General features: G+C 36.1%; 2 protein-coding genes across 3 annotated transcripts; one reads left to right on the top strand and one right to left on the bottom strand.

Moving 5' to 3' along the window:
- Positions 1 to 12,135: 12,135 nt before the first annotated feature.
- LOC110721267 lies at positions 12,136 to 14,589 on the top strand. Its single transcript, XM_021900409.1, has one exon. It carries the CDS (start codon positions 12,136 to 12,138, stop codon positions 14,587 to 14,589), a length of 2,454 nt encoding a protein of 817 aa, XP_021756101.1.
- Positions 14,590 to 17,731: 3,142 nt separating this feature from the next.
- On the bottom strand, positions 17,732 to 22,671 carry LOC110721463 (vesicle-associated protein 1-3-like). Of its 2 annotated transcripts, XR_002511426.1 has the most exons (9): positions 22,463 to 22,671; positions 22,197 to 22,267; positions 22,010 to 22,091; positions 21,505 to 21,620; positions 21,259 to 21,408; positions 21,131 to 21,172; positions 18,684 to 18,761; positions 18,077 to 18,370; positions 17,732 to 17,987 (listed from the first exon to the last, which is right to left on the bottom strand). XR_002511426.1 is itself a non-coding variant. In XM_021900615.1 (8 exons), the coding sequence occupies exons 1-8, from the start codon at positions 22,512 to 22,514 to the stop codon at positions 18,257 to 18,259; spliced, it is 705 nt and encodes a 234-aa protein (XP_021756307.1). In that variant the 5' UTR covers positions 22,515 to 22,671; the 3' UTR covers positions 17,732 to 18,256. The 2 variants fall into 2 exon arrangements, 1 of the variants encoding a protein (XP_021756307.1); XM_021900615.1 differs by having other exon boundaries at positions 17,732 to 18,370.
- Positions 22,672 to 23,208: the final 537 nt, after the last annotated feature.

The following is a 23,208-nucleotide window of genomic DNA, read 5'->3' on the forward strand; positions in this document are numbered from 1 at the left end:
AGTATCAATATAACATCAACAATGTATGATCGTCAATAATCCCTTTTTTTTTTTTATATATATATATAGCCATTGTAATTTTTTGATAATTCTTTTACAAAATTGGGTTTACAATAAGGTCAATAACTATTGTAAGTACATCTGTGGTAATAAGTCATCCTAAAATGATAGAAAATTACCTAAAATAAATTAAAGTTACCCAATATACATAAATACAGTTATATTATCTCCGTATTTTTAGTTCTACTCACCTACTATTCTCTAGGTCAAAGTTTTAAAATTTCGACCGTGTCCAATTATGTATAAAGTATAAGATAAAACATTATCATGCATGTTGGATAATAAGTACTCACTTCGCCCCTTAATTAAGAGCTTGTATTACTTTTTGGGGAGCCTAAAATTAAGAGCCTATTTCTACTTTAAGGTTATACTATTTGATGATATTCTCTCTCCTTTTTTTTTTTTTTTTTTTTTTTTTTTTTTTTTTTTTTTTGAATTGTCATCCATGTTTTGTACTAATGACGACTTTTTTCATCAATTTCCAATACTTTCTCTCTCTCCATTTCTTCAATAATTCTCAAACACTTTTTTCTCTCTCTATCTCTCTAATCCTACATGCACTTATGTATTTCCACCAATTTTCTTAATTCCCGTAAAAAATCCAAATAGGCTCTTAATAAAGGGACAAAGGGAGCATAATTTTTATTAATGCACAATCAAATAAATTAACGGTCACATTGGAGATTTAAATTGTGAATTTGTTTGTTATTTTTTCTAAAGATGTTTGTTTAACATTGCACAATATAATAACCACAAACTTTTATATGTGGCTGGTTGGCCACACGATGTGGCCAATCATCATGAGTGTTACTTCATTAGTGTTATAGGAATTATTTGTTAGTGATACAAGGGTTACCCGATCAGTGTTATTATAGAGATTACTTTGTCCAGGCACATGGTGTGCCAGGCTGCCAGCCACACACAAAACGCGTTACTCCCTCCGTGTTTTAATAATTATTACAATTTGACCAGCACATAGTTTTAGGCAATTTAATTGACTTAAAATAAAATAAGAGTTAATGGGGTAGTTAGTGTATTAAAAAATAAATTGTTTAAGAAAGATAGTGGGGTTAATGGTTTATTGAAATGTAATGAATTTGAGAGGAAAAAAATAATAATAATAAAAAAAAAAGTTATGGGTTTGGGTGGGGATCATGAATGGAGAAAGATATAGGTTCTGATTGGTAAAACTAGCGGTAGCAGGTAGCTTTTAGCGGAGCAAGTAACTATCAATTACTTGTGGGTAGATGTTAGATTTTAATGTAGCTGTCAATTGTATGAGTGTTTGACAAAGATAGCAGTTGAAATTTTAAAATACAATATAAATACGTGCATAATATTTAAAAAGTAAACAAAATTTGTCAAAAGCTATCCGCTACCTTTCAAACGCTAATATTATTAACGTTTGACAAAAGCTACTTAAACGCTACCTTTACCACTAACTGCTACACGAATCGCTACCTTACCAAACACTTTTTTTTTTCCCTAATGATGTTTTGATTTGGTCTAAACGCTAATCGTTACCTTAAACGCTACTGCCAAAGAAGGCCATAATATTAAAATGTAGCTTTTTGTCAAAAAAAAAGAAATGTAACACTAATTAAAACACAACTGCATTTGGTAAGTGTTAAAACGCGGAGGGAGTAATACTAATTTAATCTTTATACGAGTATTTGGTATTATTTTTTTCATGTCGGTGATATGCATTTGGATGGTAATAATTTTTAAAATTCAGAAACTGCACGAAGATTGCTCATTTTTGTAAATATGTAAATGATTTAGAATGAAATTAATCCGGTAAGTCTAACTTTTTGTGCGAATTGTAGTATACCTATGTATAAAAGATGAATTTTTCAATGGATAAATCTTAAGGAATAATCTTATTCAATTCATTTATTGTTTGACATATTTATATAAACATAAAATTTTGATACTACTAATGCTAATCAAATATATACATCATAAGAGATACTTAAAGAATTACGTAAATTTGAAAAGGATTTGATGTCGAATTTGAAGCTTAAATAGATAAATCTTAAAGAGATACGTAAATATTTAAGACCATTTTCACTCGATATTCACAATCGGATGAGCGAATGCATTTTCAGCTATTTGAAACCTTGTTACCATTCGAAACATAGTTTCTTAGGGCACACCAAAAGTAATTGATATTGAATGTAAAATGAAAAAAAAAATGATAAAAAAAGTAAAGTTGTTCTATTTATGTTTAGATATTCAGATAATGATAATGTAACTTATTCAACATTGAATGAAAAATAAAAAATAAAAAATTTGATAAAAAAGATTATTTGTTCTATTTATATTTAAATTTTTAGATAATAATTATATAACTTTATAAGTTGAGCTTATGATTTTTAAAAGAAAATTTTATGGATTGTATTATGAGAATAATAAGCGGTGTTTCAAGATTTTACAATGCATATTCTATTTAATTTAATTTTTTTAAAAAAAAATTGTTAATATCATCGAAAAGATAAACCAGGATTAAAATTGAATTATTTAATGCAAATATTTATAGCTAATAATATATATCAATTGAAAAATATACACATTTATATGTGTCATAAAATATGTATACATGCAATAACAAATTACGTGAAATTATTATGAATTAACAAATTATAAAAATAATCGTGTATGAAAGATAAAAAATTGTTAGATGGAAAAAGTGATTTTGTTTTGTTTACTCTTTGTTTTTCTGATATTGAGCCTGAAGTTAGAGATAGGATTTTTGATTTTAGGGGACAATTGAGCCTGAACTTATATACTGTTTCACCATATACCACACGAAACTTTCTAATACACCAAATACCACTCAGTTAATGTACATTAACACAAAATGCCTTTTTTGGTAACTACCGTACCGTTAGTCTGCCGTTTGGGGTAATTTACTAATTTACCATATACCATTATTTGAAGTCAGGGATGGCCATGTCAAGTTCCCTGTCACACTTGGAAATATGACCCGTGAGTGTGGGAAATGGCAAGGATCATGGTCTCAGGGTCATTTACAACCAAAGACCTCAGGGATTTTGTTTACATTAATCATTTCAAGGCTACAAATACAATAACCATAAACATAATTACTTCTATTTTTATTGCTGCATTTACTATCTTTTGCTGCTTTGCTACTTTTCTCTTGGCTCCTTCAACTCTTGCTTCAACAACATCTCACCTCCATGCGTATCTATCCCTCCCCTGCTTTGATTTTCATAACCAGATGGGGCATTTTGCTCCACATTACCCTTGCACCATCTGAATGTCTCACATACATCACACTTATAGTACAACCTTTGTGGATTTTTTGCCGAATCAGAGCTCCTTATTGAAAACTTCCTACCACAAGAACAAGCTTTGTTTGACACTCTTACGTACGAAGAACCGAAAGATGACGATGATGATGATGATGATGATGATATCGAGTGTATGGACATCTTTGCAAATGCTTTTAGAAGTGTGACTTGGTACGTGAATCACTAAAGTACTGCATTTATATACACAAACTAGCCGTTATAACTGTTCAACGGCTAGTTTTTTTTTCAAACACAAACCTTTGTAAAATTATGGCTATACTGTGAAATAACTTTAAACAAATGGTATATGGTGAAATAACTTATAAAATAATGATAATGTTCCTAACTTATATGCTCATTGTTCCTAACTTATATGCCTATTGTTCCTAACTTATACACGTAATGTTCCTAACATATATGCTCATTGTTCATAACTTATACACGTGTTGTTCCAAAAGTATATGCTTGTTGTTCTTAATGCTTTACCATGATGTTACTAATGTCTTATCATTTTAATACTGAAGCAAATACTATGCGGCAATACTCACTTCAATGATTCAAACACTTATGCTGATAGATATTTAGCATTCAAGTGCCGGATCGCAGATGAAATGAAACACTTTCAAATCGCTACCTTTGATATTGTTGATTTGGTAAATACTTTCAGATTACTTCCTTTATTATTTCATTTTATATATTTTACAATACATTAACAACACCTTCTGTTTCCAATATAGGTGTTCTTCCCAGTAGTTGCGTTTGACCATTACTACCTATTATGCTTCAACTTTATCAACAACAAACTAGAGGTGATCGTCAACAGAATACTGGAGAAGGGAGTTTCATTTGAAGACAAGTATAAGAACTTCCCAATAACAATGGTAAGAACTCTGATATGTTCCAGAATTTTATTGTTCTTAAAACTTGTTCCATCTCCTAATGTTCATGTAACTAACTTGTACTTTTTGTATTGAAGTTGAAGGCATTTGCACAATTCCTAAATGAAACACACATAGGTAATGGAGATTTAGTAAAAGAACTCGAAGCAGTAATCAAATAAATGCCATGGAGGAACAATAATAATGTAAATGACTGTGGAGTGTATGCCCTGAGAGACATAGAATCATACCAAGGGCAAGCTGACTCACTTTGGAACATAAGAATAAAGGCAAATGATGTAAGTTCCTTACATTTTATACATGGTCTACTTATTGTTCCTGATGGTTTTACTTAATGATCATTATACATATACTGAATGTTCATAATGTTTGCTGCAACCTGATAAAATGACAAAACTGAGGATGGAATACCTGTGGGAAAATCTTGATGAGCAAAGAAAACAAGATCAAGAAAGAGCTACTAACCAAGGCAAAACAGATGTTCATTGATAATTAGTGTTTTACATTGAAGAAACAATTAGAATTTAGTTTAACATTACCTTTAACAAACAATTTCTTGTATATAATCTATCTTAAATACTCTTGTTGATTTGATATATAAGTAGTTTAAAAGCTTAGACCAATCTCTTGCAAAAAGTAAATGTGTAATATACATATTTGTATGTGTCAATAAAAATATGTATACGTGCAATAACAAATTACGTGAAATTATTATGAATTAACAAATTATAAAAATAATCGTGTATGAAAGATAAAAATTTGTTAGATGGAAAAATTGATTTTCTTTTGTTTACTCTTCGTTTTTTTGATATTGAGCCTGAAGTTAAAGATATGATTTTTGATTTTAAGGGACAATTAGGGATGAAGAAGGGGAATAAAGCTAGTTTATTTAGGTTCGTATTTTAGTGTGGAGAGGGGTCATCAATAGGTCCAAGACCTTTAATTAATGCTGTTTAGACCCTTACCGGAAATGATAAGACAAATTGGCCCAATGTATTTTTCGTTATCTTTGTTCATTTTCTTGAAAGTTCTCGGAACAAGTTAATACAAGAACGAGTGATTTCAACATTTCAATTGGACAAATAATTTTGATTGTATTAATAGGGAATTTCAATTGTCGGTTAATTTAATAGTTATAATTAGAGATTGAAAAGATATCTGCAAGGTTTTTTTTTTTTTAATCTGTTTTATTGGTGGATGATGGGATGCCTACAGTGATATGAACATTTAGGGATTGAAAGTGTTCAGGAATGTGAGATATTTTTTGGCATCTCGAAATTCATCAAGATTAGAGAAGATGATTTTGAGATTCACAAAAAGAATTACCGATAAAAGTTTGAGTTTGAGGGGAAATTACAAAAAACAGGAAAGGGAGAGAGCAACAACAAATACACATATTTATATGTGTCAAATATATATGTATACGTGCAATAAAAAATTACGTGAAATTATTACGAATTTACAAATTATATTATAAAAATAAATGTGTATGAAAGATGAAAATTTGTTAGATGGAAAAAGTGATTTTATTTTGTTTACTATTCGTTTTTATGACATTGAACCTCATGCTTGAGATAGGGTTTTTGATTTTAGGGGACAATTAGGGATGAAGAATGGAAAGTGATAGCTTTTTTTAGGTTTGTAATTTAATTTAATAGTTCTAATTAGAGATTGGAAAGATATTTGGAAGGTTTTTTTCTCTGTCTTATTGGTGGAGGATGGAACACCTACGGTAGTATGAAAAAATTAGGAATTGAAAGTGCTGAGGAATGCGAGATAATTCTTGGCGTTTAATTTCGAAATTCATCAAGATTAGAGGTGATGAATTTGAGCTCACAAGAAAGCTTACCTCGATAAAAAAAAAAAGTAAGAGAAGGGATAAGACAAAAATAAAAACACAAGAGTGGAGGGGGATGACGTCTAGGATAAGGGGTAAAATCCACAGATGGTGGAAATAAGAAGAAAAATTACTCGTATTAATTTTCTTCCTGTCATGCTAGTTTGGTATAATTAGATACTATGTTTGTGTACAATGCGTGGTTCCTACACACAGGTGTACCATGCGCATGGTACACCTGTTTTAAAATGCAACTAAAAGAACATGAAACGCAAGCCTCAAAACAAGTAAAAAAGGCGGAAAGAACATTAGTTTATAAGACAATGAACATCGCCTTATAACTAAAAGAACACGAGAATGTATTAGTAATTTCCTTTAAAATAGGAAAATTAGTTATTAGATGATATTTATCCCGCTTTTATTGTCTTATCTTTTTACAAAAATTCAGTTTCTAAGTATAATTTTCTTTCTCTAAAAATTATTTTTTCCCAAAATAATTCAAGATATAGTTTTTGATAATTTCAAAGTTCAAAATTCAAATTTGATTTCCAAAATTTTATTATCCAAAATACTACAGCATATTTCATTCCCTCTCTTTAAATTTTTTTTCTAAAAGCATCATTCATATTTTTTTCACCAAATTTTAAAAATATTTGTGTTTGAAAGAACATGTGTAACCACCTGAGTAACCATGAATACATGATATACTTATATTTTTGTGTAATTATTGCGTTCTTTACATATTTTATAATGTACTTTATTAGAATACATGATATACTTTATATTTGTTTGTAACATACAATAAATTATTAATACTATTTTTATTCCATATGTCTACCTTTATATCATATAATAATCTTTATTAGATCTTTTAATGAAATATTTTAAATGTCCATGTCTTTTTTATTGTAATTGTAATGTACTTTCATTGTCATAAAATGTTCATTGCTTATAATGAAAATGTTCTTTAAATTTAGTCCTTATGCCATATTAGTTAAATTTAAACGGGATAATTCAAACAATGTTATTATAGTTTCTTCATGTTCTTTATTAATATTATGGATGATCTTTGGTTCTAAAAATCAATCATCAATAGATGATGTCCAAAAAGAATATCGTCGGCAATCTTCATGATCCTAAATTTACAAAAATACACAATTATTAAATGTTAATTAATAAAGAAAAACATAGAATTAAAAAATAATAATTAAGATGAATATACTAATAATTAAAAAAGACTTTACAAACTAATTTTAAAATGACATATGCTATACCAAAAAAATGTGCATCACTCAATACCTCAAAGAACATATGAACCAAAATCAAAGAACATTAGGGATAAAATAAAGAACATAAGTGATGTAACAACAGAACATATATATAAGGAGTAAAAATCTTAGAAATTAAAACCCAAAAGAACATAAGAGTTAAAACAAAGAACATGAACATAGAAGAACATATTATTCAAATAAAAAGAACATTATACCTTAAAGAACATAGTTTGCATTGTAAAGAACATACAATTTAGATTCAAAGAACATATTAATCAGATTTAAAGAGCATATTCCATAATAATTAACAAAATGAATATAGATCAAATAAATGATAAAAAGAACATTTATCATAATTAGAAGAACATCATCTTCAACCTCAAAAAATAATACAAAAATAGTTTTTCAAGAAAAAAAAACTCCTTTTATTAAAATATCCATAAATTATCAAATTTAATAACAAAAAATATAATCTCTTTTGATTATAAAAACCCACAACTTATGAAATTAAATAATTTAAAAGTGCATTATCATTATCATCAACATCATAACTATAATGATAAAATTTAAATAAGAAAAAAATAAAAGTAAAAAGAACCTTCTCGTCATTTGATTACAAACTCCTCAAATTCACCATCAACATTATCAAAATCTTCATTGTCATATGTATTATCAACAGATCTACAATTGGAATCATGTAGAAATTCAAACTACGCTACCAAGCCATTGTAATTTCTCTCTATAATTCTCTCTGTATTTCAAAATTGTAATTATATCTCACCAAAAATATAAAATCTAGTTTTGAAAACTATTAATGTGGAAAATAACTAACAAATCCCTTAAATTATGTAGAGAACTATTTTGATTTTATTTATTTATTTATTTTATTAAAAGTAAAAAAATACTGTTATTTCCAGCATGGTGTACCATGAGCATGGTACACCCTATTGTACTATTCAATGTCGTCTCAGTCATTTGGTCCTGAGCGAAAAATAAAAAAGGGCCCTAAACAACCTAATTGTTTAGCTGAATGGAATTCTAAATTCGCCAAGTATGCTGAAAAATACAGTGATGAAGCTGCAGAGTTGAAGTCTGTCATCACTGGGGAATTACCTTCTGGCTGGGAGAAGGCACTTCCGGTTAGTATTGACTTACACTATATAATTTGATGTCCTAACAGAATTCCAGTTCTAATTTTTAATTCAGGTTCTTTTGATGCTTTGATGATGGAATTGTTCTTGAGGACAGCTATTTTTGGATTATATACTTTTTGACACATGACAGTTGAATTGAAAAGCTTGTTTCTGCATCTTCTACAGACATACACCCCCGAGAGCCCTGGTGATGCTACAGTGATAAACATAATGCAGGTAACATTAGTTTAAGATATTATAGGACTACAGGTGGTAATGTATGTTACATGAAGATGAGACTAGTACATACATAAAAGAACGTTCATTTTAAAAGCTACAAAAAATAAATTTGAAATATTATAGCGCTGGATGGATTCTCAATTTCTCATCAGTGATCTCAGCCTTAACTGCAGGGAATTATCATCAGTGGTCTGTAATGTTTTCCCCTTATTATGGTATTCTGCAGCAGTGATCTTTAATGTTTTCCCCCCTTTATGGTCTCTCGCAGCCTGTTGATCCAGATGGCTTCTCTTGATCGATTTATTCTTCTGTCAAAAGGAGAAATAGTTAGTTAGTGGTTGCAGAGAACGTGATAGGATTTACTAAGAGCGCGTAAGCCATCATCCACCTTAATGTTTCTCCTTCAATTCAGAGTATCTTTGAAATACATCAATGACGACTTGTTATGAGAAAGTGATTCTGCATCAGGCTCAGTTATTTCTTTTCAAGTGGAGGCACAACATCATCTGGGTTTTTTTCGTTTTTAGATCAAGAAAATGTATTAAAAATGCTGAGTGTTTTCTTTCTAAAAAGTGATGCGAAGCAAACATTATGAGCTGCTGGCCAACTTGGCCGTTTTTTAGCCCGGAAGAGGGGATCAAAAAGGCTCATAGGAATAACGCTAGATTGCATAAGCCTCTCCAATATATCATAGGCGACTACTGTGATTGTCAAGCATTTAAGATGGCTGCATGCTAATGACTGGATTAATTACTTTATTTATTGAATCAAATACCTTGAAAAACCAAAAACAAGTTGATTTTATTCAGTATCTCCTAATACATGCAAAGGAACTAGCCAAGTGACAATCAAGCATGTATTGTCAAGGTCACAAGTATTCAATGGCAATGAATTTCTAATACACAGGCTCAATTGCTTTGGCGCACTACTCGAACCAAATACAGGAATTTACGTTCTTTCTATGATTTATCAAAGGATCTCTTTCCATGTCCACTTTGTCTTTCTTCTAAGCATTTAATCTTCCTTGGTGTGCTTTATTGGAGGAATTTAATTCAGCTTAAAATCGATGTCAAGGAAATTAAAGCAGGCAAAAGTTCATTGAAAGCCAGACACTTGCATGCGCAGGTGCACCTTTTCCATCCATAAAAGGTTCCACCAGTCACCAGGAACAAGCTAGGAACGCGCCTACTTCAGCAGTTTATCTTGGTGCAGATGAAGACCCACCAATGTTACAACCATGTGATGTCATTCCTTCCCAATTGGAAGTAGAGAATAATACCAACCTAATCAAGGACCCAAAGTCCCGTAAGAAGCCTCGTGGACGTCCTAAGGGAAGTAGGCACGAGACCTTGGCTGAGAGGATATAAGGTAACGAAATCTAAGCAACCTGTTGCCACCGTTTCATCTAAAATGCTGGTTAGAATATGCCACCCCGTTCATTAGCATTTATTCACTCTATTCATTCATTTATTTCCCTTTGCTTTGGTGAACAAGAAACGAGCTACAACAACAAAAGGTCAGGTTCCTGCTGCTGAACCAGTCCATGTATGCCTTTGAGGGCTCCCGTCCTACATTGACCTTTGTTGTTGAAGACCCCTTACTAAACCAAAATAGCATCTTGAGATTTTTCCTTATTCTATCCACGTATGATGTGTAATATCATCACAAGCTTAAACTGATAGTCAGCTGCATTTTGTATTAACAGTTACCTGTGGAACAATCACATACAGTAATCCATGCTGACTCTTGCTCTAGTCTTAAGAAGGGTCAAAGAGTACCTATTGTTTTCAAATCAACGTATGCTTTCCTCGATCACAATTTGAGGGTCAATTAGAACACTCTTGAGACAGGGGGGCAACGGGACACATTGATGAAAAGGAAATTTATTAGGGCCACTTCAAGAAAACCACCACAATGCCCATGGCCAACAACTACTGATTTACTAAGCTCTTGTGGATTCAGAATTACTCTTGACTTAAGGTCTTGAGACAAAGCAAACACCTCAAGGTTTAGCTTAAAGAGTTAAAGCACTTGCTAAATACTCGAGTTTTTCAAGCAATGTCACAAACCAAAGTTTATATAATCTGATTTATACCTTAAAGAGTTAAAGCACTTGCCAATATACATAATGTCATTCAAGAGTTAAATATATGAAAACACACTTCTATTGTGAGGTTAAAATATAAAATTTAACTTAATTTCAACCTGTCGAATTCCTTTCTTGGAGATTAGATCAGGATCATCAGGGTTCAACCAGCTGACTTGGACAAAAACACCGAAGTTTCCAGCAGACAGATATTCAGTAAATGTTTCACAATCACAGGGTTGAAATTGTGTTGATTTTCTAAAAACAGTTTGGTGTTTCCCCCCAGAATCCATGGTAGCGAATAGCGATAGCCATGTTGAAATTAAATACAAGGGGATAGTAAGCTGGAACGCACACGAAAGATCTATTTAACAGGAACACCGTGAACCACTTGATCACGCTTCTTTCGTGATTTCTTATAGAGAATAATCTGATTGTTGTCATAATATGTTTTATTATAGCAGGCTGTAATACTCCCGGATATATCAAAATCACTTTTAGCAGCAGCATCATATTCATCACTATCATAATAATATGGTGTTTCTTCATCATCAACTTTTTTGATGAACATTACTCTGACACCAACAATCATAGCACACGACATAACAATGTAACGTACACAAACATTTCCAAGATGACCCTCAAAAATTGAGGATTTGAATTCATGATAGCAAAGATGAGTTGTGGTGTCCAAATGTAAACAGCCATGGTGTTAGGATCCAACCTCTTTCATCATGTATTTTGCTTTCTTATGTCTTTATTTAGCTTATGTTAAACTTTCAATGTATTCGTGTAAGTAGTTTAGGCACTAGAGGAGAATATTGTGTTACTGTCATTTCAGTGTTCACTAGTATTTCTCCATGTAAACAATATAAAGCTCTATATGGAGCGATGGTTGAATGAAAAGATCCTATTTGGGTTGCCTTGCTTTAAGACTTGTGTGTTGATTTAAGCCTTTATAGATATTGTGCTTGCCTTGTTTTAAAGCTCCCCACCAAACCAAGAGACTCTCAAAGACGCCTACATCCTTGTCGGTTCCGCTTGTGCCCGCTTCGAAGTATCGGCCGTCACAAGCCCCGACCCTTCACTCGTTACTAACGATTGCCTCATTGAGATACCTTTGGTCCGTGTCGATGTGTGCCCACGAACCTCTCTCACTCTAGGCTTGCGTTCTTGTTTCTAAAAGATAAGAGCGCGCCGCACGATCCGGTGTCAAACCACTCGGACCGTGACAGTTGGTATCAGAGCCAACGCTGCATCGTTGCCTAAACTCGTGTTCAAGTAGCACGCCAGTGATGGAAGATAATCTCGAATACACCTTCGAACAACGGCTGGCCTGGCTTGAGGGCAAGTCCGAACAATGGGCCTTCCTAGAAGAAAGGGTGCCCAAGCTCGAAGATATTGTGATCAAGCAGGATAATGAAATCAGTATTCTACGTTCCACAGTAGATGGACTGTTGGAGCAACTGAATTGTGTCCAGGCACTAGCTGATGAGGCACTCGACAAGTGTGCCACTATGCATGCTCCTCAAGGCTTTGGGGGCAGTGGGGGTGCAAAGATAAAGCCGCCCAAGCCCCAAACCTTTGATGGGGCAAGAGATTCGAAGCAAGTCGACAACTTCATCTTTGACATGGAACAATACTTCCGGATTTGTCAAATAGAGGATCCCTTCAAGGTGGATACTGCCACCATGTATTTAGTGGAGGACGCGAAGTTGTGGTGGCGCACCAAATATGCCGACATTCAAGCAAAACGAATCACGCTTGATAGTTGGGAGGATCTCAAGAAGGAGATCAAGAACCAGTTCTGCCCGGATAACACCGAGTTCGTGGCTCGCACAAAGTTAACCACCCTACACCACAGGACTTCCATTCGAGAATATGTGAAGGAATATTGTGCGTGCATGTTAGAGATCCAAGATATGTCAGAGAAGGATCGGTTGTTCAACTTTGTGCGAGGTTTGAAGGATTGGGCGCAACGTGAGATTTGGCGCCAAAAGATAGACACTCTAGCTGGTGCTATAGCAGCAGCTGAGAAGTTAATGGATTACTCACCCGATAAGGGCCCTAATCAGAAGAAGGGGAACAATGGACAAGCAACAAGCACTCCTAGAAGCCAACACCCCGCCTCCCAAGTTAGCTCAAACAATGTTGGGAGTAGGTACAACAAGATTGTGGGGGACGACTCTAGAAGGAGTGGAGCTTCCTCTTCATCAAGTAAGGGAAGCACATCAACCTTCTCAACAGGGAACAGACCCCTAACATGCATCCTCTGTCGGGGCCCTCACAAGTGGTTCGAATGCCGTCATAAGGGAGAAATCGATAGTCTCCAAAAGAAGTTATCGGCGATGACGGTGGAGTCAAAACAGACCGAAGAAGCATGCGAGGTAGAACCCGATGAGGAAGAGCCCTCAAGGCTGGGCGCGGTGCACATGTTGTACGCCATGGGAAAGGAAGAGCCCGAGGAGAGGTCCAAAAACACTGAGTTGATGTATGTAGAAGTGTTGGTGAATGGGAGGAGGGGCAATGCGATGATTGACACCGGGGCCACCCATAACTTCATATCCCAAGGAGAAGCTCGAAGATTGGGGCTGAAGTTGATTCAAGAAGGGGGTAGTATGAAATCTGTTAACTCAGCCGCCAAGCCAGTTCATGGGGTTGCAAGGAACATCCCAACAAAGCTGGGGGACTGGAGCGGAAACCTGGATTTCACTGTAGCCACCATGGATGACTTTAACCTTGTACTCGGTATGGACTTCCTACGTGCAAGTAAAGCTGTCCCGATGCCCCACCTGGGGTCAGTATTAGTAGCTGGACAACAACCTTGCCTCCTCAAGACTTGCAAGATGAGAAAAGGGTCTAAAGGCCCCCTCCTTTCGGCAATGCAACTAAAAAAGGGGTTGAAAAGGAACGAACCCACATTCCTTGCTACTCTATCAGGGAAAGAAGATGAAGCCCCTCATCAAATCCCCGCAGCTTTAGATAAGCTTCTCACGGAATTTGAGGACCTCCTCCCCAAAGAGCTCCCACAGGTGCTTCCTCCTAGGAGGGCTGTGGATCACGAGATTGAACTTGTTCTTGGTTCGAGGCCCCCTGCTCGAGGCCCTTACCGTATGGCCCCTCCCGAGCTAGCGGAACTTAGAAAGCAACTGGAAGACTTACTAGAGTCAGGATTCATCCGCCCCTCGAAAGCTCCTTATGGAGCTCCCGTGCTCTTCCAGAAGAAACAAGATGGGAGCCTCCGATTGTGCATAGACTACCGAGCCCTCAACAAGGTCACAGTGCGGAATCATTACCCCATTCCGTTGGTGGCGGACTTGTTCGATCAACTAGGGGATGCAGTGTTCTTCACGAAGTTGGATCTGAAATCTGGCTACCACCAGGTTCGCATTGCTCAAGGAGATGAACCGAAGACCGCATGTGTAACGAGATATGGAGCATTTGAGTGGCTAGTTATGCCGTTTGGGTTGACCAATGCCCCCGCAACCTTCTGCACCTTGATGAATCAGGTGTTCCATGAATTTCTCGACAAGTTTGTAGTGGTGTACCTGGATGACATTGTAATTTATAGCAAGACCTTTGAAGAACACCTCGACCACTTGAGAAAGGTGTTTGAGAAGCTGCGAAAACATCATCTGTTCGTCAAGAGAGAAAAATGTGCTTTCGCCCAAGAAGAAGTTGGGTTCTTGGGACACTTTGTAGGTAAAGGCCGCATAAGGATGGATCCAAAGAAGATACAAGCAATTTAGGATTGGAAAGATCCAAGGAACACTTCCGAGCTTCGGTCCTTTCTAGGCTTGGCAAATTATTACCGCAGATTTATCAAGGGATACTCCGAGTTAGCCAGTCCCCTCACTGACCTCTTGCAGAAGGATCATCGTTGGGAATGGTCAGAGAAACAGCAAAAAGCTTTTCAGGAATTGAAAGATTCATTAATGAGAGAGCCAGTCCTCGCTCTCCCTAACCCCAACAAACCCTTTGAAGTAGAGACAGACTCTTCCGATTTTGCCTTGGGAGGAGTATTACTCCAAGATGGCCATCCCATCGCATTCGAGTGTCGGAAGTTGAACAGTGCGGAAAGGAAGTACGCAACACAAGAAAAGGAACTCCTAGCTATTGTGCACTGCCTTAGGGGCTGGAGACATTACTTGTTGGGCTCGAAGTTCATCGTCCGCACCGACAATACTGCTGCAACCCACTTTCTCTCTCATCCTAAGTTGACGGGAAGACATGCTCGATGGAAAGAATCCTTAGCTGAGTTCGATGTAGAGTTTGCATACAGAACAGGGGATAGCAACAGGGTAGCAGATGCGCTGAGCAGGCGAGCAGACCTGGCACCCCTACAAAGATTATCCCCTTTAACTTCAAGCAACGTCACTACCTCTGTGCGTGATCAAGTTAAAGCTTACTTAGGAGATGATCCGATGACAGGAACCATCAAGAAACTGATTGAAGAAGGGAAAACTAGACGTTTCTGGATAGAAGACGGACTTGTCTACACAAAAGGAAAGAAACTCTTCATCCCTAGAGCAGGTGGTTTGAGAAAGATGCTCTTGAGGGAATGCCACGACACGCTATGGGCAGGTCATCTGGGTTGGAAAAGGACACTCAGCTTACTGAGCACAGGATACTATTGGCCGGGGATGAAAGAGGACGTGATGAACTACACAAGAACTTGTCTGGTGTGTCAACAAGACAAGGTCGACCGACAGAAATCCGGTGGGCTCCTGGAACTGTTACCAATCCCTACTCGCCCCTGGGAGAGTGTATCCATGGACTTCATCAGTGGCCTCCCAAAGGTGGACCAGCTCTCCGCAGTAATGGTGGTTGTAGATAGATTCTCAAAATATGCTACCTTCGTTCCAATGCAAAAGGCATGTGGTGCTGAAGAAACTGCCTCATTATTTTTCAAGCACGTTGTGAAGTATTGGGGACTCCCCAAGAGTATAGTGAGCGACAGAGACACGAGATTCACAAGCATATTCTGGTCAGAGTTGTTTCGGATGATGGGGTCAGAACTCAATATGTCATCAAGTCATCATCCACAATCAGATGGGCAGACGGAGAGATTCAATGGGTTACTTGAAGAATATTTGCGCCACTTCGTCAGTGCCAATCAGAAGGATTGGGTGAGACTCCTCGATGTAGCTCAGCTTTGTTTCAACGCCCAAAAGAGCTCCTCATCAAATAAGAGCCCTTTCGAGCTGACCATGGGCCAACAACCTCTCTTGCCTCACACAGTAGCAGACACCGAGGCCGGACGAAGTACTCAAGCTCGAGAATTCAAAAGGGAGTGGGAGCAAAACACAGAGATTGCTCGGGCCTACTTGGGGCGAGCAGCTAGGAGAATGAAGAAGTGGGCTGATCAAAACAGAAGACCGTTGGAGTTTGATGTTGGGGATATGGTGATGGTGAAAGTGTTACCCGAACAACTGAAGTTTTTGAGAGGAAGAGATCGAAGATTGATCAGAAAATACGAAGGCCCCATCCGCATCATAAAACGGATAGGGAAGAATGCGTACAAGGTCGAACCTCCAGCATGGATGAAGATACACCCAGTCTTTCACGTCAGCCGCCTCAAGCCCTACCACCCAGATCAAGAAGACTCAAGCCGCAACATCAGCAACCGAGCCAGCATCAGGAGCAGACAGCGCAACACCTCTTCAGCAGAGACCTAAGGATCAAGAACTTTAGTCTCCTTAGTCATATTTTGTAAGTCGACGAGGACGTCGACAGCTTAAGTGGGGGAGGATGTTAGGATCCAACCTCTTTCATCATGTATTTTGCTTTCTTATGTCTTTATTTAACTTATGTTAAACTTTCAATGTATTCGTGTAAGTAGTTTAGGCGCTAGAGGAGATTATTGTGTTACTGTCATTTCAGTGTTCACTAGTATTTCTCCATGTAAACAATATAAAGCTCTATATGGAGCGATGGTTGAATGAATGAAAAGCTCCTATTCGGGTTGCCTTGCTTTAAGACTTGTGTGTTGATTTAAGCCTTTATAGATATTGTGCTTGCCTTGTTTTAAAACTCCCCACCAAACCAAGAGACTCTCAACGACGCCTACATCCTTGTCGGTTCCGCTTGTGCCCGCTTCGAAGTATCGGCCGTCACAAGCCCCGACCCTGCACTCGTTACTAACGATTGCCTCATTGAGATACCTTTGGTCCGTGTCGCTGTGTGCCCACAAACCTCTCTCACTCTAGGCTTGCGTTCTTGTTTCTAAAAGATAAGAGCGCGCCGCACGATCCGGTGTCAAACCACTCGGACCGTGACACATGGGCAAAGCAATGAACCCCCTGTTTTAGTGAATTCAAGTTTTAGACCTCGAGATGTATGTGAATGCGAACTGCACCATCCATTGTGATAGCACCGAGTGTTGGACCCGTTAGCAATAAGGTCTGAGGACCGGCTGAGTCGATGGTCGAACATTAAAAATAAGGAGAGAAAACATCATACCTCAGAAGCCGCTTCAATGGAAAACTCAATACGATTATGCGAGGGGTGGAGACAGGAGAGAGAGGGATTTGGCGTAATCGTCAAACAAACTTAAAAGAACGTTGCAAAATTACTTGATTAAACAGCATGAACATGAACAGAACTCCGCAACAATGTTGTATGAAAGAGAAGAGACAATACCCTTGGGTTTTTATTTATTATATTGGCAAACAAACCATATATTTACTATTCATACCTTCCATTGCTAATTCACGCTCTTTTAGTTTTTTTGTCCTTCTTATAATGGTTTGTATACGTAGTATTTCCCATTTGGTTGTCTCCCGTTATATACACCGTTACTAGTTTACCTCTAGCCATATAGTCAACGTTTTGACATACCTACAACCTAAAAAGTCAACGTCAAACACGCCTTTGTATGGAGCACAGTTGTAACAAAGTAGATTGGCATGTTATACAGATAAAATAAACACCACGTAAACATGAGGAGGTGATGCATACTCCTTGAAGAAATGATATTCTCATAGTTCTAGATTGTAAGCTATCAGCCATTATTCATTCAAACAAATGAAACAAACACTACAAAAATTCATCCAAGTGTCAGTTCAGAGGGGCAAACGGGAAGGCCAAGATCGACAATCCACCATGAAAATTTTACGTTATATAGTCCTTTTTCTTCAAATAGGACCTGAGGATGGAAATAGCACACCAAGTGAGATCATGGGACTAGATATTAGACTAAATCTGCCAAAACAGAGTGCTGCAGTATGTAAACACCTATGATAGTTGATGCACAAAACCAGATCTAACTGCCAGTGTAGTGTGTCGACAGAAATAGAAATAACCAAGACACTACAATTTCTTTACAGTTTTGACAATGATGCATCCATATAGATGATCTATCTGCACATTCTGTTTGGCCTTTCGAGATGGTAATTTGCATGTATTGTGTGAGTCCTATGTTCTCTTCATCAAGTACCCAAGGAGTATGCTGAGAATGCCGATCAGCACCACTACATACACTGGCACACCACCAGAACGTCTTCTGCCGATTTCTCTTTTCATCATATCCTGTTAAGTAGAACCAATATGTCGGGAGACTATTATAATTACATAATGGTTTTGTAATAATTCAGTCTTAACCAAGAAATAGCTTTTTAAGGAAGGAAGACACAGAGTAACAAATGTCGATAAGTGAAATACAGTTTTTAAAGATTATTATCACAATTGTAACAATTCTGAGGAGAGAGAGGGGGGGGGGGGTAAAATCAGGACAAGTGTACATGATGTTACCAGATATAGCAAGAAAAAGAAGAAATCCAAGTAACAGAATGATAAGCAATTAAGCATAGATAAAGTGTCAAAGACAAGCTAGGCATCATACCAATTCATGACGAAGTTTCTGATTCTGTTGAATGGCAGAAGCTTTCTCATTAGTCAACTTTGATATCAAAGACCGTGCCTGGAACAGACATGTCCGTTAGCATTCTAATTCGGGAGACATTAGAGGGGAAAAAAGCCAACATCTAGGAATAACATTAATGTAAATACTGCCTCCTGCTGAGATCCCTATATGTTATACCAACATTAACATAAAATCCTAGCAAAACAATCTGTCACAATGAATTCACACTCCCTCGGAAGTAAGACCACAACAGACATAATGTTAAATGATGCTGCAATATATAGCTAGATCATAAAAACTATACTAATAATACTAAATTTGCTTATCAAACCCTAAAAAAATATGAGAAAGTGTTGAACATAATACAATGACACTAGGAATGTTACATGTCAACTTATTCTTGCAACCAAACAAAAAGAACTTGAAACTATGCTCTTGATAGTTGATACAAATCTACATTATCAATTAATAGAATAATTTAAAGCTATGGACAACATCACAATGCAATTAGATTCATTTAGACCAGGGAGCATGAAACACAAAGGATATTGAGCTTTTATACAGCATTTGGCACCAGCGCATCACTCACCAAAGGACCACTTTGCCCATGAAGCATGAGTAACTGGACCATCCTTCTAAGAAAGAAACAAAAAAAACTTCGAAAAAAGCAGTATCTAGCAAGTAGAAGTGTAACGTAGAACACAGCGCCAAACCCAATGAACCAGCCATACAAGTAAGAGAAAAATGTCTAAAAATCTATAACTTGAGGGTCACATTGGCATCTTAAAACAAAACTGCTAATGTAAATATGCCAAGCAGCTTTAACTAACAAATTCTGAAATTAAACAAAACAGTTCCAGTCTTCCAGAGAGAGAGAGAGAGAAAGAGATTAAGGTTCGTATAAGAAGGGTAGTTTAGGAAAGAGATGAGGAGCATGAGAAGTAATCTAAAACTTAGATTAATCAAAATTTAACTTTTAATATGAGCTGCACTTCATTCAGGATAAATCTGGAATAACAGAACAAAAAGTAAACCCTTTCTCCTCCTTCCCACATCGACTGTACACTCCATCCCCACCATAGCTTCTTTCTCCTTCCTCCTCTCCAGGTAAGACTTATCCTACTTTTGAAACTACCTACCAGAATCCCAATCATTAGAAATTGGAGGTACGAAAATATTTGGGTAAGTCAATGTCCCAATTAGATGCAAGATGCTTCCCACCTAATCTTCCAATGAATTTGAAGATCTTTAGGAGTTCCCCAACAGTTATTTGATGTAGGAGATCTGACAATCTGGTATTATGCAGTAATAATCTTTGGCATAGCCATAGATATATCTCTACATTAACAAGTTTCTGATTTGCAAAACCTATGGATGAAAAACTAAATCCACGTATTATTCCATCCTGTAACTTAACCCCTCCCCCAACACTATTTCTCTCCTCAACTAATTCTTTCACATTTAATCTCCTCTTCACCTTTCCTGACTCTGAGACAGCATAGGTGGAGTTTAAGAAATTCATTTTAGGAAAAGGTATGAGCTAGCTAATTGGCCAGTAGCCCAGTATGATACTAGGATAAAGGCAAAGAGAACACGGTGGCCAGATAAGGGACCTGGTAACAGTATGGTGATTAAAAAAGGAAGATGGATAAGGTGAACCTGTGGAGTTTGTTCAAGTACAGCCCACAGGTATCAATTTTGCAATTTTCTTAACTAAATATGTAGAATGGCTTTATAATTTATCCTGTACTAACCCGAATACCCCATAGGCCCATACCATGCTCTGAAGTCTGAACTCAGAACTCAAACACCGTCTTAGACTGAAGATTTTCCACCCTTAATCTCCCCAGCTGGAGAAGATGAAATGCAGAAGAAAACAGAGAAACAAATGGAGTATTTGTGTTTTCTACACAGTGATATGTGCATATGTAAGTTCCTAAGTGTCCTAACACTGCAAATATGAGAAACCAAGGGAAAAAAAAAAACAATTCTTGTACAGCATGCAGACAACTACACATAATCTTCAAGACATGGAGCAAAGTCATCAGAACTTGAGAATTATATAAACAAAAAGCATGTCACATTATAACAGGTCAAGTCAACTCATCAACATAGATGTCTTCCACCACAAAATGTGCATTAAGATTTAAGAATCAGGCATTGAGCAATGTAGATGCCTTCCACCAAAATAGTGAGCATTTGGATTTAAAATTCAGGCATTTAAGAATCATTCTACCTTCCACCACATAGTTTATGTAAGATTTCATTCACAATGCAAGTTGTTTTTCAGTTTACACACTTATAGTTATGTGTATCATGTTCCTTATCAAGTTTAAGCTAGCACAACAAACAAACAGTTTGGCCCGCAGAAAGCAAATGAAATATTTCTAATTCTCCAAATAATTAACATAGACAAATGGAATTACCTCAGAATCTTTTTCTTTGGTCCCTTCAAAAGATCTAGTTACCTATAAGAACCAGCAACCAAAATTAATCAATTTGGGAAGAAAAAGTCACTCAGAAAATAACAAAATTTACGCATAAACACACTTACAGCTGACGCCAATGCAGCCTGCTCATTTACATCTTCGCGAGGTGGGGATCCTTCTTCTGATTCCTCAGGGACTGGTGAAGGAGGGTTAGCAGGAATGTAAATAACCCTCAACTTGAACTCCTCCACAACCTTCCCATCATCCTTGTTAAACTGAAGTTATAAAATAAAAGGTCAGCCAACTATAAGAACAAATTAAGATCCAACATCAAGTCTTCATAATAAGTAAGTGATGCGAAACAGCCATACCATCTCAGAAGTTATATCCTTAGCTGTACTACCATCAGGTGCCATAGCACTCTGAACTAGGAATTTGTCCTTGCATTGCATATCAAGTGGTGCTTCTTTTTGGGCTTGCATCGTAACTAAAATGTCCAATTGGAAATCACAATCAATTTTACTCCATAAAACTAATGACCAATATTCATAACTGCACAATCATGGTCAACTCAAAAGCCTCAAATAGCACATATATGTCGTAGCTTGCCAATTCAACTAGAATTTTTAATATGACTAGGTAAACCCAATTTAGTCCTAGAGCACAACCAGATCTTCAGATAACAAATCTACTAAACAGCGTGAATCACCAAAATGATCTTTCTTTATAGCCAAGTATTATAATACATGGATCCAAATTCCCAGTACAATCAATCTCAATTATCAGTAACTCAACGACTTATGACAATCCAGATTTGAGTATAAACTAATCTTAAACACATAATAAGAAAATGAATGTCATACAATTAATCATTACCTGTAACCTCACATGTTCCTCCAGGTAACACAACCCCAGTATTGGGACGCACACAATACTTCTTTGGATTGGTTGTTTTAACCTTTGTTAACACAAACACAGGGCATATTAATTAAATCATTACTATAAGCTCTAATTATAAGACTAATCAACAATCATTAATACAAAAAATAAAATAAAATCATACCTTAAATGCGACATATTTGTCTGTCTTATTTGTCAAAGTCATAGAACAATTGGCCTGCTTCCTCACTTCAACTTCATAAAACCAAAATCCAAAGCAACCCCACAAAAATTTAATCAAAACCCATGTCAAAAAATCCTAAATTGCATACAATTAACATTCAAAATCTTACAAATTAATACAATTAACCCAGAATTACCAAGAAACGCTACGAATTAGGGCTAAACACAAACTAATCAATCAAATAGGAGAGAGAAGATTTGACTTACAGTTAAATCTGAGTTCGGTGGGTTCAATATTAAGAAGATCGCCAGTATTCATGACTCCGAATTTCAATTTCTCTTTTCTAATTTCTGGGAAAAGTAAAATCCCCAAAATAGAAATTAAGAGAGAAATTTGAAAAATGAAAGTAACCAGATACAATGCTCAAAATAAAAAGCCCCTCTAAAGTCTAAACAAATTTTGCTTTACGTAATTTTATTTATTTTTTTAAATTTATATTACTGTATTTTTATTTTCTTTTGTTTATTTATTATGGTCTCTCCTGTCATCTTCAACTTTATGGGAAGGAGCTTCTTTTTAGGTTTTTGTTAAAACTTTGACGAAAATTAATAATTTTTTTTTACTAAATTACCCTTACAATATCAAGAAATTTACAACAAATCTTGATTGGGGAACTGAAACTTGGAGGGGTAGATTGGTAAATTTGTTTGAAAGTGGAAGGTTCTTATTAAATGGTGGGTGTTTTTAATTTGATTTTTTTTTTTATTTATTAAATTGGGAAGTTGGAAGGGGGTAAGCAAAGATTTGGCTCCCATCAAAGAAAAGCAAAGAGTGGTGTGAATACAATAAGATATTGACCACCAAACTCTCAACTCTCAACTCTCAAGTCAATTTTAAATCAATTTTTTTTGGATCAAACATAATTATAAATTAAGATTTGATTGTTGATTAATACTACATGTAACACTAATTAAAATGTTTTGGTGTGACTTGTACGTGTAGTAAAACAAGA

Source organism: Chenopodium quinoa, unplaced genomic scaffold (genome assembly GCF_001683475.1).
Source record: "Chenopodium quinoa cultivar QQ74 unplaced genomic scaffold, ASM168347v1, whole genome shotgun sequence".
NCBI lineage: Eukaryota > Viridiplantae > Streptophyta > Magnoliopsida > Caryophyllales > Amaranthaceae > Chenopodium > Chenopodium quinoa.